The sequence below is a fragment of the Budorcas taxicolor genome, chromosome 10 (assembly GCF_023091745.1).
Source record: "Budorcas taxicolor isolate Tak-1 chromosome 10, Takin1.1, whole genome shotgun sequence".
In the NCBI taxonomy this organism is placed as follows: domain Eukaryota; kingdom Metazoa; phylum Chordata; class Mammalia; order Artiodactyla; family Bovidae; genus Budorcas; species Budorcas taxicolor.
Genome location: NC_068919.1, coordinates 56,337,567 through 56,351,215, shown reverse-complemented (window position 1 = coordinate 56,351,215; position 13,649 = coordinate 56,337,567). Strand labels below are relative to the sequence as shown.

Genomic DNA, 13,649 nt, shown 5'->3' with positions numbered 1-13,649 from the left:
ATTCTTTTTCCAATTTAGACAGGGCTGATTTAGGTATTCGACCAATGATTCAAAAGGAACAGTTGCTAACATTCCAAAGTGTTCAGTTGTGCTTCTTGGATTTTTACTTTACCTTTCAAATCATATTTTGCTTCCATCACACTGTAAGCCTAGTGTTAATAACAAACCAAAGGTGACAATGGACGTAGGACACTGACAGAGGCGACATCACTGGCTAAAAGACAGCTGTGGGGAGAAACAGGTTTTGTGAAAGTTCCTCAAGAGACCTCCCAGGAAGGGCAGGCAGAGTGCTCTTCGCTTATAGAGGGCTAGAAACAGTGAGGAAGACAACAGGAAAGCACTCTTTTACATACAATCATCCGTTTGTAAAGTGAAATCCGATATGATTGATACTTCTTAGGGTCATCTGCATATAATTCCTCAAAATACTGAAAAAACAGGCACAATGGACATTCGTTTTTCTTTGTGTCTTTGAGGGGAATGCTATCTCAGCAAAATCAATTTTAAAATATTTTAAAACACAGATAAGGAATCTATATATATAGACTCAAATGGCTCTGATTTGACATCTGTCATTGCCCTCTAATTTTTCTAGTACAGATGATTCTGATTCCAAATCCACAAACACATTTTCACATGCTTGGAGGAAACAGGCGATATTAGCAGGTAAACAGAGCTGTGGTCCATATTCCCCAGACAAGGCTGTGAGTTCACTCCTCTGACCTGCTCCTAGGCTGCTGCACTTGCTCTGCTGCCAGCAGCAGCAGCAAGAGTGGGGAAGGGAATTCAAACAGAAGCGAGAATAATGGCAAAGTTGGAGCTCTTATTTGATGTTGGAAGGACTGGGCAGAAGCTGTGTGCCTTCCTTCTCTGAAGGGCAGCTTGGGGCAACCTGTGAAGTTTGCTCACTAGAGGAGGCAGAACAGTCATCTCTGTGTGTGTGTTTGTAGGGTAGGGTTTGTGGGAAGGGTTTTCAGGGTAGAGTTTCAAAGAACACAAAGCCTAGGCCCACCGGTGCTTTAACATTCTGCCCAAGTGCTTCCTACAGAAATGCAAAAAAAGACACTCTAATGACAGTGAAAAACTGCATCATCCCCTGTAGGTAAGTTTGAATCCATTCTCCTGAATTAGCAATCAGTGAGGCAGGAGAAGCCTATGAACCTATAAAGAGTTTTCCTAAAATTCAAACTAGGTTTCACCAGCTTAAAATACGGAAGGGGTTGATTTATTTTTGTATCAGCTATACAAAATCAAAAAGAAAAGTAATAATGCACACAAGATTGCAAGGGAAATGCTTAACCAACTTAGCAAAACAACTCTGAGAATCTACCACCCAGAAGCATCTTTATTTCATGGTTTCACCTTGTATTTTAAGATAATGATTTAAAAGCACAGAATTTATGTGCTAATCAATCATTATTATGTTATTGAGTTTATTTATCAATTCTTAGGCACTGAAGCACTGTTAGTTTAAGCAACAATATACTTGTGAGTAATAAAATGACATCATGATTCAGATCTTCCTCCACAAATCAGTGATATTTCAGGCACTTTGGAAAGAGTCTGGACTTCAAGTCCCTCACCCATCTCTCCCATTGCCACAGTCTTACCAGCATGCTGTCCTCAGAAGGAAGGACAGACTGGGAAAAGAATACCTTTGGGTTTTGCTTCCAACTAATATAAAAGTTGGTTGAACAGGTGACACTAGAAAACTACCTGTAATGCAAATAATCACTAATGGATAATTCAGGTTGCTAAATCTTCAGAGAAAATCCAAACTATTTTATTACAAGTTATTAAAATCCTGAATTAAAGAAACAATTACCACTAGCCCTAAACAGCTTTTCTCAAAACCAGTCTGACACTTCAGTATAGATTTTATATAGAAATGTGGAATTAGGAGTTCCCCGGTCAGAGAACTGAGACCCTGTAAGCCGTGTGGCAAAGCCCCACTATCATCTGCCCAAAAAAAAAAAAAAAAAAAAAAGGAAATATAACTTTTTAGTGACTTTTAATTTAATAAATATGTTCATCAAACCTAAGTAGAAATCTGTAAGAAAAGTTATTTTGTGGCTGAGAAAGAAATATTTTGGAAAATATTTTCTATAAAAGAAAGAAGGACAGAAGGAGAAAAAAAAAAAAACTTGGGCTTTGTGCCATTACTCAGAATCTAGCTGGCAAGGAAAAAATAAATCTCTCCATTCACTGTCTGAATTCTATATCAAGAATGTAGAATCTTGAATCCTGATGTTTCTCCTTGACCCTGGAGTCCCAACCAAGGTCAACCTACAGCCCTCTTTGGTTCTGGCATCTGCTCGCTGACTAACTCTAACCCTGCTGTCTGCCTGAGAAGGGGCTGGGAGGGCCTCAGTGGTGCCTGGGGACCAAAGGTTGTGGCAACCACACAACCTCCTGGATGGCACAGACTGTGCAGCTGCAGCAGAGGAAGCTGAGCTCTCAAGGTATCAAGACCCCAGCACACAGCCGGCCAGCATCTTCCACACCCTCCAAGCGAGGGCTGAGGTGCTGAGAGGCGCCTGAGCCTTCTGTGACAAACCACCCGAGTACACGAGTTTTTCACTTCTACCAACATAGTTGTATTTTCCTTACTGTGTCTGGACTAGAGAAAGAGGGTCATAAGTGTGGGGCAGTGAACGGCATCTTCCCCAGTCAGGAAGGAGGTTTTGCTTCAAAAGCAGGGAGGGCTGCTCTGCTGTCCTTACCAGGTTCTCATTGGTGAGCCGAGTGATCTCGTGCTGCAGGCTAGCCTCAATGCGGGCCTCTGGGGGCAGCTGTAGGTTCTGGGCCAGCAGCTGCTGCTGCCGGTTGTTCTCCTCCTTCAGGCTCTGGATTTCCCCGCGGAGAGCTTCAGCCTCATTCTCATGGCTCCTCTTCTGAGACTGCAGCTGGGACTCCAGGAGCCTGCGGAGAAGCCACACAGGGAGGAAAGGGAGGTGACATCTGAGTCCCTACCTGGTGGGTGTGAGGCTTTGTGTTCACTTGCAAGGGCAGAAAAATGGAGACTCTGTAGTGTCTGTGTAGCTTCTGACTTGATTAGAGTCTAGAAACTCAAATGGAGCCAGAAACGAAATGAATGCACTCACATATGTGTCTTTCTGAATTGAGGACCCTGCTACAAATACAAAGTTCTCAGAGGCCCTGAAAAACAGGAGAATTTTACTCCTTTGAAAGCTTCATAGGAAACTAAAACAATTAAAAGACATGTCTTTTAAAACAATTAAAAGGCATAACTTTAACCTGGCTTACTACATTTGAAGTAGCATTAATTTAAAGTAGCATTTAAGTTGGCAAAATTAGTATTACTATAATGCCTTTGCCACAAAACAATCACTATGGAGGGCAAGATTACAAATGCCCACTTTAATTAAATCTGCCTTGAAGACCTTCAGCATTACTAATTCCAGGCAGGGGTTTGTGACCAGGGTCCTACTTTTATCTCTGAAGGGGAGAAAGGCTAGAGTGCTATTCTGAAATACAGATTTACCCAAATGCAGACAGAGTTCTGAAATTTTGTTTATATTTTAAATTTGTCATCTTCTTTTCCCCTATAACTTCCTTATCAGTAAGAGAATCCTAACAAGATATGGTTTTGGAAGATCACTGTTAGTGGGACCAACAGATTTGTTCTTGAGCTTTGAGCAAACATACAGGTCAGCTGTGCCATGGACTAGGGCACTGGCCAGAGAATAGCAGAGCCAACTGGCAACCTCCCTCTACCAGGCACCTCCATTCTACATTCACTCCCTTTCCCAAAGACAAGACAAAGTTATAGATAGGAATTAACTAATAGGAAGAAAGAAAAGACGTTTTCATTCCAATCCCCTTGGTTAGCAAATGCTGGGCAAACTTAAGGATACTACTATAAGCAAAGAGTAAACAACAGGCTAAAAATATTTTGGGGATTACGAAATTTCCAAAGGATCTGAACCAATAACACCACAAAGTTAATGACAACAGTATGTGATAAGAAAAAAGCAGAATAAGTAGAAGCTCCTTGAACAAAACAGTCTATTAAGTAGTTTAAAAATTAATCACTGAAACAGTATTTTTAAGACATAAAAACAGTATTTTTAGGATCAAAAAAACCCAGTATTTTTAAGATTTTAAGACACAAGTATCACTAGAGGAGATGAGTGTCTATGTTAGAAAAGTGTTGCTATTTCAATTTTATTTGCTTTCTCCTAAACATGTTTAACATGATGAGTTTGGGTAATTATTTTGAACTACAGCTGTGCAGGAAACCCTCCTGGTTTGCTGTTTCACAAATCTGAATTTCACAATAACCACACTGAATGCCAAGTCATGTACTGAATACTGCTGTTAGGCAGCATGATGATAATATATAAGAATGTAGCTATATTGCCCAGGCACAGATATCCTTTGAACTGATCATGATTCCAAACAAGAAACAGCTAAGTAATATGTATTAATCTTTCCTACAGCTGTTTGGGCTCTAGTTGAGAGGTTTGGGTTTTCTTCCACTCTTAGTGAGACATTCACGAATTTTAGTGTCGGAAATTTACCCAGGAAGACAATGTATAAGAAATATAGAAGTTAAAGTCAGGAGGCCACTGTTAGTAAGAAAAACAACAAATTAATAACATTCCATTTTGAGGAGACAAGTATAACCTGTTGGCTTGTTTTAGCCCTTCATAAACCAGCAACAGCTCTCCATCCTCATTCAACTCATGGCAATCCATAGCAGATGATCTTCCATGCAAAAGGAACAACAATGCAAAACACAAAGGGATACAGGGCGGGAATGAGATGACGACGGTCAACAGCAGCACATGGTATTTCAACATGTTATTAAATCACTAGGACTGTCTTTATTAATTACAGATGACTTTAAGACATTACCACAGAAATTGTTTTTGGTTAATATTCTTTTTTTAATGAGTAATATGTAACATCACATGTAAAGGTGGGGAATTTAAAACAAAATAATCAAGGATCCAGGGCTACTTTTCCTGCAAAATAATAAATGACTCAGGAGGTGAGAAAGACATCTGTTTTTAACATTCTGTTCAGCTAGCAGAGTGATCTTATGTCACACATTATGTTAGAGACTAACCACAACAGTCATACACATGTAGAATGAAAATTTAAGCTATTGTCTTCATGTGGCAATCTTTATAATTCACTTCAAAATAAAGTTTTAAGTCTTCTGGGTAGGAATTTGTTTTAGCTTGATAAAATCTAGTTTTGTATTTTCAAAATTGCTTTAAAAAGTTCTTATAGGAGTAACTGATAAATATGTCCAAAGTTCCCAGCTTTTATGACACAACTTAAAAAAAATTTTTTGTGTCAAAAATTAATTTTAAGACCCAGGGAAAGTGCTTTTTTACTAGAAAAGTCACACATTTTATTAAAAGAATGTATAATTAACAAATAAAACTGATGAAACTGATTAGAGTATATAAAAATAATATTTTGAGTGTTTGCCAAGTATCAGACACTGTTTTACATCCTTCCACAGGCATTATTTCATTTAGTTCTCCTAGTAACAATATATATCATTTGCCATATTGCAGAAGAAGACACCAAAGTTTAGAAGTTAGATACCTGGCAGGTGCTATCTGACTACAGAGCCCAGGATCTTACTCCTCTTACTAGACTTTTGTTGTTGATACCATGTTTACATAAATGAATTTCATAGATTGCTCTTTTACTTTCCATTTACCATCTTTCCCTGGAGAGTTGGTCTATTTGCATGGTCTCAACTGTATTATTACATGCCGATGACTTCAATATTTACATCTCGGCCCACACGTCTCTCCTGTTCCAGATCTATATTTTCAATCTCCGAATGAAGTTCTCTTCTTGGATGTCTTCCTACTTCCTTAAATATTTGTAAATCTATTGATAATTTCCTGTACTTCCCTACATCCCAGACCCAGCATCGTGAAGTGGCATCTCTATATAACCAACTATCTACCACAGATGCTGCGGAGTTGCTCTTCATGATCCCCCTCCCCTGATCACACATCCAGTAAACTGCAAGGATGCTCACCTCATCTTCTTAAGTATCTTTCTAAGTGTCCCACTTCTTTCAATCCCAATGGCTACCAACTAAGTCAAAGTCAAAGTCACTATAACCAGTCATTCAATTATGGGAATAACCTCTTAACTGGTCTTTATGATTTTAATCTTGTTCCATTACAGTCTATGCTCTAACATAAAAGCCAAGGCTAGCTTTCCAATCTCATCATACCATTCTCCTACTAAAAATCTTTCAACAGCTTCCACTGTCATTCGAGGGAAGTCCAAATTCTCTTGGCTATCTCCCCAACACTCTACAAACTCTATGAAGGGAAGGACTGCATTGACCTTGCTTAATGCTCTATTGCCAGTATTTGGCGCATGGTCTGGGATGAAACAGGTATACAATATATATCTGGTGACTGAATAGCTGAGCGGATGGATGAACAACTTAATATAGCTCTTTTTACATTAACACATTCTCAGCTATAATGTATGCTTACAACTTACATTCATAAATTAAAATTTAAGTTTAACCAAATACTTTTATAAGCATTCTCTACTCTTGTCCATAAAAGAAGGTAGTAAATACCTTATATCTTGCATGGCAGTATTCTTTATTCTGTGAAGTATTTCTGTATACCAGTTCTGATATTATGCATCAGGAGATCTAGATGTACACTGATAATCTCTGTTATCATCACTGGCCAAGTTCTTTTAAGTACGTAGTCTTTTAATTCAGAGTTTAAGAGCATGAAGGTTCTTTGGGAAGCAGGAGTGGCAGAAAGGTTGAGGAATTTCAGAAATGAGCAGTGATAATCTTAGCTACAGGAAAGCTTTGGGGAAAGTTCAGTCATTTAGTGACTGTGCAAATCTGCACTCTCAGCCCACCCAAGACTCTTAAGACTGAGCTAAGTGCCATCCACAACTTCATTCATGTTTAGAGTAAATGAGATACAAACCAGTGTTAGGATTTTCTCAGAATACCTTAGGAAACGTGACAAAATCTTGGTCTCAAATATCAAGGTCGCATCCTGGGAAGTCATGGTACCCTTCGAGAATTATATGGCCAACACGGATGTGATTCAGCTACTTCATCACTTCTCTTTACGTTAAATTTCAATTACTGAAAGCTGCAGCTGCCCCTACAAACCTTCACAAATAACCATCCTGAATAACAAATGGAAGTGACTACCCAAGAGAGTCCATGCTACAGAGTAAGCAATTGATTTTCTTTCTCAAGGCTAAGGCCCTAAAAACACAGAAATATACTCCCTTGATGTAAAGAACATTTTCCTTTCAATTTCTTATCAGTAATGCTACCGTCTTATAAATGAGATTTTAACTGGGAATATATTGGAAACATTGGATCCCTTTTGAAGGTCAGCTGATGTCTAACAAAACAATGCAAAAACATTTGTACTCACTGTACAAGAGGCTGGCTTGAAGACTAGAGATCAACATGATTAAACCAAAATGAATAAAGAAAGATCAACTTACCTGTTGGTTTCTTTCAAACCAATATATGCTTGTGCTATTTCACCTTTATCTTTCATTTTTTGTACATCTTCTAAAAGTATTGTGGAATCTGTCATTGTGTTCTAAAGGGGGGAAAAGACATTTCCACATTAAGTGTTAACTCAAAAGCTTTGGACCACATGTAACAATTTTCTTTCCAACAGAATAGGGGGTTTATGTGTTCCACAACACACCTGCCCCACCAGAGATCTACGCTAGCCCCAGGGTGACTACAGAGAGTGGGGCACAGGCAGTTAAGAGAATGAGGCACCTCTGTCCCTCTCTTGAGAATCCCTAACACTCTACTACAAAGATGGTGTGATTCCAGAGAAAACAAAATCATTGATGGGCCATGTGTGTTTTATGCTGTGTGAAATACATACATAAATATCAGTGTTCTTGCCTGGTTACTATTCTAATGCTGTATATACACTTTTAAATATACTTATTTCTATCTGTCTATCTATCCACCCATCTATCCATCCAGTATACATAGCTTTAAAACAATAACTAGGCAAGAACACCAAGAAAGTATTCAATGGAATGTACAAAGCTGTTCTTTCTTTTACTTCTGGACTGATTATAACAAAACAAATGCCCTAAGAAATATGGAAAGTTTGACACAAAACTCATTTTTCTGTTAAAAACTCAGTACAAAAAAAAGTGGTGTTTAGATTATATTTCAGCAAAACTAAAGTTTTTTCTCACATCTTTAGAGATATATAAATGGGAAGGATATAGTTCCTTGGAACTATCTACCACTTGCTGTTATTTAATGTTTTTTACTCTGTTACGGTATAGAAATAGTATATAAGCTTTTGAAATAAACATCTAGCAGGTCAGAATAATGAATGATTTTGTATAGAAAGGACTTTTCTGCTAACATTTTCACTTCCTTTTTTTTTCTTTTCTGGTCTAATCTGTTTGACAACCAATATAATTTCAAAATTTTGCTTCTACTCCAGCCACTCTCTATCCCTCCTAAACCAGGGCAGGAATAGACAATACGAACAACTGTTCTAATCGTCTCTAAAGCATAACACCCTTTAGAATCCATGGGCCCACTCTATTTGTCTAAATAGTATATGCCTAATCCTTTAGTCAATGTTTGCTCTAAAGCCAGGTCTCACAGTAAAGTGGAGATAACAGAATACACTTCAAATATTGTGATCTTAGAGACCAAGATAACTTTAATGCCAACAAGAGGCCCATAAATACTTGCTTTTGAATTCCAGTATTTATTTAAAAAAAAAATCTTACTTATATACTAATGCTGTCCTTTTTTGAGTTTATAAATTCATACTTAAAATATGATAAAAGCTATAAAGAATTTATATTCTAATGAATTTTAAAAATCTTTCACATAAACACTACATATAGCATTTTAAAAGTATTTTAGCTATGTTTTATAAATATTTTACTATACATTTGATAGGAAATTTCTTTTTTTCTCTTTTATTAAGGCATAAAATCTTTCTATTCTTAAAAAGCCATACTCAGGTTTTTTTTAAATTTGTTGGTGCTGCATGGCTTGTGGGCTCTTAGTTGCTCAACCATGGATTGAACCCATGCCCCCTACAGCTTGGAAGCATGGAGTCCTAACCACTAGACTGCAGGGAATTCCTCACACTCAGAATTTTAGTGTTAAGAAATAACTCGAAGAACCAATTTCTATATTAAATAATGCTACATGTATTCTCTGGCATCTGAGAGCCTATATGATGTGGTTTTGAACTTGTAGTAAATTAGGTAAGTTGATCTAGTGAGCCAGTCCAAAGGAAAGATGGTATAAAGTAGCCAGTCCTTCCCTCCTCTGTTCTACCTTAGCTAAGAAACCAGTAAGTATGGGATCAGACTCAGACTACCAGCACTATGAAGTTCCTTACTCACTGCTCAGAGTCTCTGCCAAGACAGGAACCAGGGCTGAAAGGGCTGCGCCTTGTAGGAAAATCCCATCCTTCCCAAGAAGGGGATGCTCAGCTCCTCAGGCTCCTCCTCACCCTTGGCTAACAAACCCACAGCTTGTAGAAGTGACAGCTTGTGCTTCTGAGTTAAGGGCTTTCCTCCCTGCTTGTGGGGGCCCACCATTACCACCACTGAGGGTCACAGAGCTGACTATGAGTTCAAAAGTCATGGAGGCCTCTCTGGATCCAGACAGGAACCTATGACATCCAAAATTTTACCACTGACTTCTCAAATAGGAAAAGGTCAAACAGGAAATTAATTTGTAAATACCAAAGTAGATTTGGTGGCCAGAAAGGATCAACTGCGTATATTGGGGGATACTTATTAAAAAATTAGAATTACCTTGTCATCCTGAAAAATCACAAGTCAGCAAGCAAGAAAAACAAATGGAAAAAACAACTCTTAGTTCCATAAATAAATTCCATCAATGAGTCCCCATCAAAACAGAAAAAAGCTAACTGTGAAAACAACCATGACTAGTTTCTCCTAAAACTAACTGTATATGTAAATTAGTATCCATGGAACTGGCATGCGGTGGACATTAACATATATTTACGGAATGGCAACTCTTAATTCTCAGTTGAAATTCTTTTTGAGTTGTTTTGATTTTTCTAATTGTACAGTATTTGTGAGGATGTGAGAAAACCAGCCTCCTGCTCATGTATTGGGGTGAAATTCTCATCTTAGGTTTGTGAGAGTTTCAGCAGTGCCTTGACAGGAGGTCATTCATTAGTCCAAGTGCAGCCTCCCAGAGTACTTGCGGAGGCAGAGCAGGCAAACCAGACGTGGCTGGGCTCTACCTTCACCTGGCTCATGGGGTGTCACTGCCTGCAAAGGAGCTGTGAAATGTCTCTCGACCAGAAACGGAGTGGGACAAACAACCCTGGGATTGAAAGGTCTTAGTCAGTGTCCTGTGCATTTTTCTTAAGAGAGAACAAGCTGATGCTATCCGTGGGCTGAGAACCTGGAGAGCAGGGACCTTGATTAGACAGGGCCAGCCCAACAGGGGCTGGAGAGAAGTCGTCACATAGAATATGTGAGGCAGGTAGGTGAGAGTGTGTGATACCAGAACTACATGCTCTTGTGAGCTGAGCTGTTTTTATGTTCCTTGGCTCATTTTTCTTTCCATTAACTTTTACTAAAGTTTTTGGTTATTATAGAATATCAGATGGCCACAGGAAAGCAGATAAAGGGATCCTCATTTTGGATGCTACTCCAGCTAGCATGCAGAGGGAGGCTGGTTTCTCAGAGGCTCAGTCCTCTGTGTGAGTTGTTGTTATCAAGTACGTCATGTGCCAGGTCTGGTATCTTAACCACGTGCAGAAATACCATTTCTAAGAGAAGTGCTCTTGAACCTTCTAGGCATCCCATTCATTATATACTATAGCCTTCTAAAAATTGAATTATATTGATATACAATATTATATTAATTTCATTTATGCAACAAAGTGAGTAGATATATTTATACACTACGAAATGATCATGATCATTAAAATGTCTAATTACCATCTGTCACCAGAGTTATTACAGTACTATTAATTATATTCCCTATGCTACAAATTACATCCCTATGACTTATTTATAACTGGAGGTTTGTACCTCTTAATTGCCTTCACCGATTTTACCCAACACCCTACATGCCTCCTACCCTGCAATCACTAGTTTGTTCTATGAATCTGCTTCTGTTTTTAGATTTCATGTGTAAGTGATATTGTATGGCATATACTGGTCTCTGTCTGACTTACAGTCATTTTTCACATGACATGCCATGCAGCTGGGATACTTGATTGCCTAATTCTTGGTAACACTTTGCTGCATGAACATGGGCAAGGAGGAACGCAGACCAGGTTTTATGATGATTACTCGAATTCTCTCTGGTATCAAATGACAAAAAGCCCACTTCTCACCAACACACAGCAGTGGTGGATCTGAAGTTACCCGAGGGCAGGGAAGGACTTCAAAGAACCATCTGTATCTCCATCCTAGGTCCCTTTATGGAATCACTAAATATAGCCCCTTCCATCTGGGCCCACTCCCGCATTAAACAGAATTCCCTGAGGTGAGCAGAAATCATCTCCATGTCGCTTCTCTTCACTGATCTCATGTATAATCTTTAATGTGTTATCTTCCCAGTTAAACAGGCTATTTTCAACAAATAATTTAAAATTGTATTTAATGGCTTCCCACAGCAAGGTAATTTATGGATTTTTGTACTTAATTGTATTTCTGATCAAAATTTATCATGATCAGATTACTATAAAAATACTCATTTTAAAAGCCCTTTGTTAATGAGTGAGAGGTGAAACTTTGAGAAGCAGTTGGGATTTCACTTGCTTCTTGCTCAGTCTAATTGGTGTTTGCAACAGTTTTTAAACAATGTTGAGTTTCTTTTTTTCAAATGATGATATCCTCAATTAGACTAAATACACTTATGTTTCCGTCACATAAATTGGAGGGAAAGAACAGGAAAAGGCCAGTCCCCAGCACCCACCTTTGCCACTTGCTCATGCTCACCTTGGGTTGGATGGCTTCCTTCTGGCTCACCAGCTGAGACCTCAGGATGAGGACTTCCTCCTTGCGGACATCGAGCTCCTCACTCACAGAGGTCAGCTGCTCCATGAGGACACGGTAGGCTGGCGCGCCTGGGGCAGTCACCTCAGGGGAACTTTTCTCACTGAGGGCCTTTCGTAACTCATTTAGCTCATTTTTCAGTTTTTTGTTTTCTGACTCTAGTTCTTGACGCTGTAGGACGAGACAAAGAATGGTTCATCACCGTCTTCCTCAGCTTTACATAGGATTACTTACCTTTCCCCAGGAGAGCAGAAGAATTCTGCTGGAAAAGACCACCAGAGCCACCCTAGGGAATGGCTCCCCTGGGAACTCAGCTCTGCAAATTCAGAAAGTCAGCATCAAGTGGAACTGAGCAAAATGAGTGATAGTTTGCTTCATCAACCCAGGTTTTAGAATCTGCCCAGGTGTGTTCACAGGCCTAAAGAAAATGCTAAGTCCTCAGGTACGAGTTTGGGTAAGTACTAAGAAGCTCAGGTTTTCTTTATGTGTAAATATAAGAGCAAGTATGAGGGCCCAACTGTCAGGGTACTTCTAATGAATGGTTCAGATGAGCAGATCCCTGAAATGTTGAGTAGCATCCTCTTATCTCCTTTGTAAAGTGGACAAGAAAAACCACTGAAATTTTAGGCTTCTAATTTCTAATTAAGAAATTATATGACATTTAAGCTAATAAAATTCTCTATAATGTTTCAATAACAACAAACAATATATTTTTGAAACTTTTTCCTGTGTGACAGTCTTGTGAAGGTGCCGGCAGAAACCTTGAGAAGTGGAAGGAGAGGATGGGCCACCTCCTCTTTCAGCCATCCAGATGGACACACACATCCTTCACCATCTCCATACTATCACATACCACCAGCCATGCTCATGTCACCAGTTAGCGCTGCCCTCGGCACGCTCTGCTCAAACAATGGCAACAGGAACCCAGAATAGAGTTCTGATGCTAAACTCTGTTTACTGACACTAAAATACAAAGGTCATAGGATACTGGGTGGGAAATAGTGAAGCAGGCAGGCATTAAAAGTACCATGCTGATTTATTTAGCAGATGGTGCTAAGATTTTACAATAATGAAAGTGAGACCCTTCCATACAAACATAAAACATTTTATTGTTTCTTCCAGAGAAGCAATTTTAGGTTTGTAGTACCAAATTAGACCTTTTAATATGTCATAATAAGACTATCTGAAGACAGTTTTTTTTTCTGGTTTAAGAATTTATAACCTTTTCTTTCATGGATTAGTTCATTCTTAGGCTATGGTTTTTCCAGTGGTCATGTATGGATGTGAGAGTTGGACTGTGAAGAAGGCTGAGCGCTGAAGAATTGATGCTTTTGAACTGTGGTGTTAGAGAAGACTCTTGAGAGTCCCTTGGACTGCAAGGAGATCCAACCAGTCCATTCTGAAGGAGATCAGCCCTGGATGTTCTTTGGAGGGAATGATGCTAAAGCTGAAGCTCCAGTACTTTGGCCACCTCATGCGAAGAGTTGACTCATTGGAAAAGACTCTGATGCTGGGAGGGATTGGGGGCAGGAGGAAAAGGGGACGACAGAGGATGAGATGGCTGGATGGCGTCACTGACTCGATGGATGTGA

General features: G+C 39.1%; 1 protein-coding gene across 1 annotated transcript in view; it reads right to left on the bottom strand.

Moving 5' to 3' along the window:
- MYO5A (myosin VA) overlaps positions 1-13,649 on the bottom strand; it is a 137,172-nt gene that overhangs the window by 18,163 nt on the left and 105,360 nt on the right. The window contains exons 28-33 of the mRNA XM_052647266.1: positions 12,001-12,228; positions 9,829-9,837; positions 7,504-7,604; positions 4,651-4,731; positions 2,724-2,922; positions 354-428 (exon numbers count right to left, since the gene is read on the bottom strand). Coding sequence (XP_052503226.1) covers positions 354-428; positions 2,724-2,922; positions 4,651-4,731; positions 7,504-7,604; positions 9,829-9,837; positions 12,001-12,228 — 693 coding nt within the window. The remainder of the gene's footprint in view (positions 1-353; positions 429-2,723; positions 2,923-4,650; positions 4,732-7,503; positions 7,605-9,828; positions 9,838-12,000; positions 12,229-13,649) is intronic.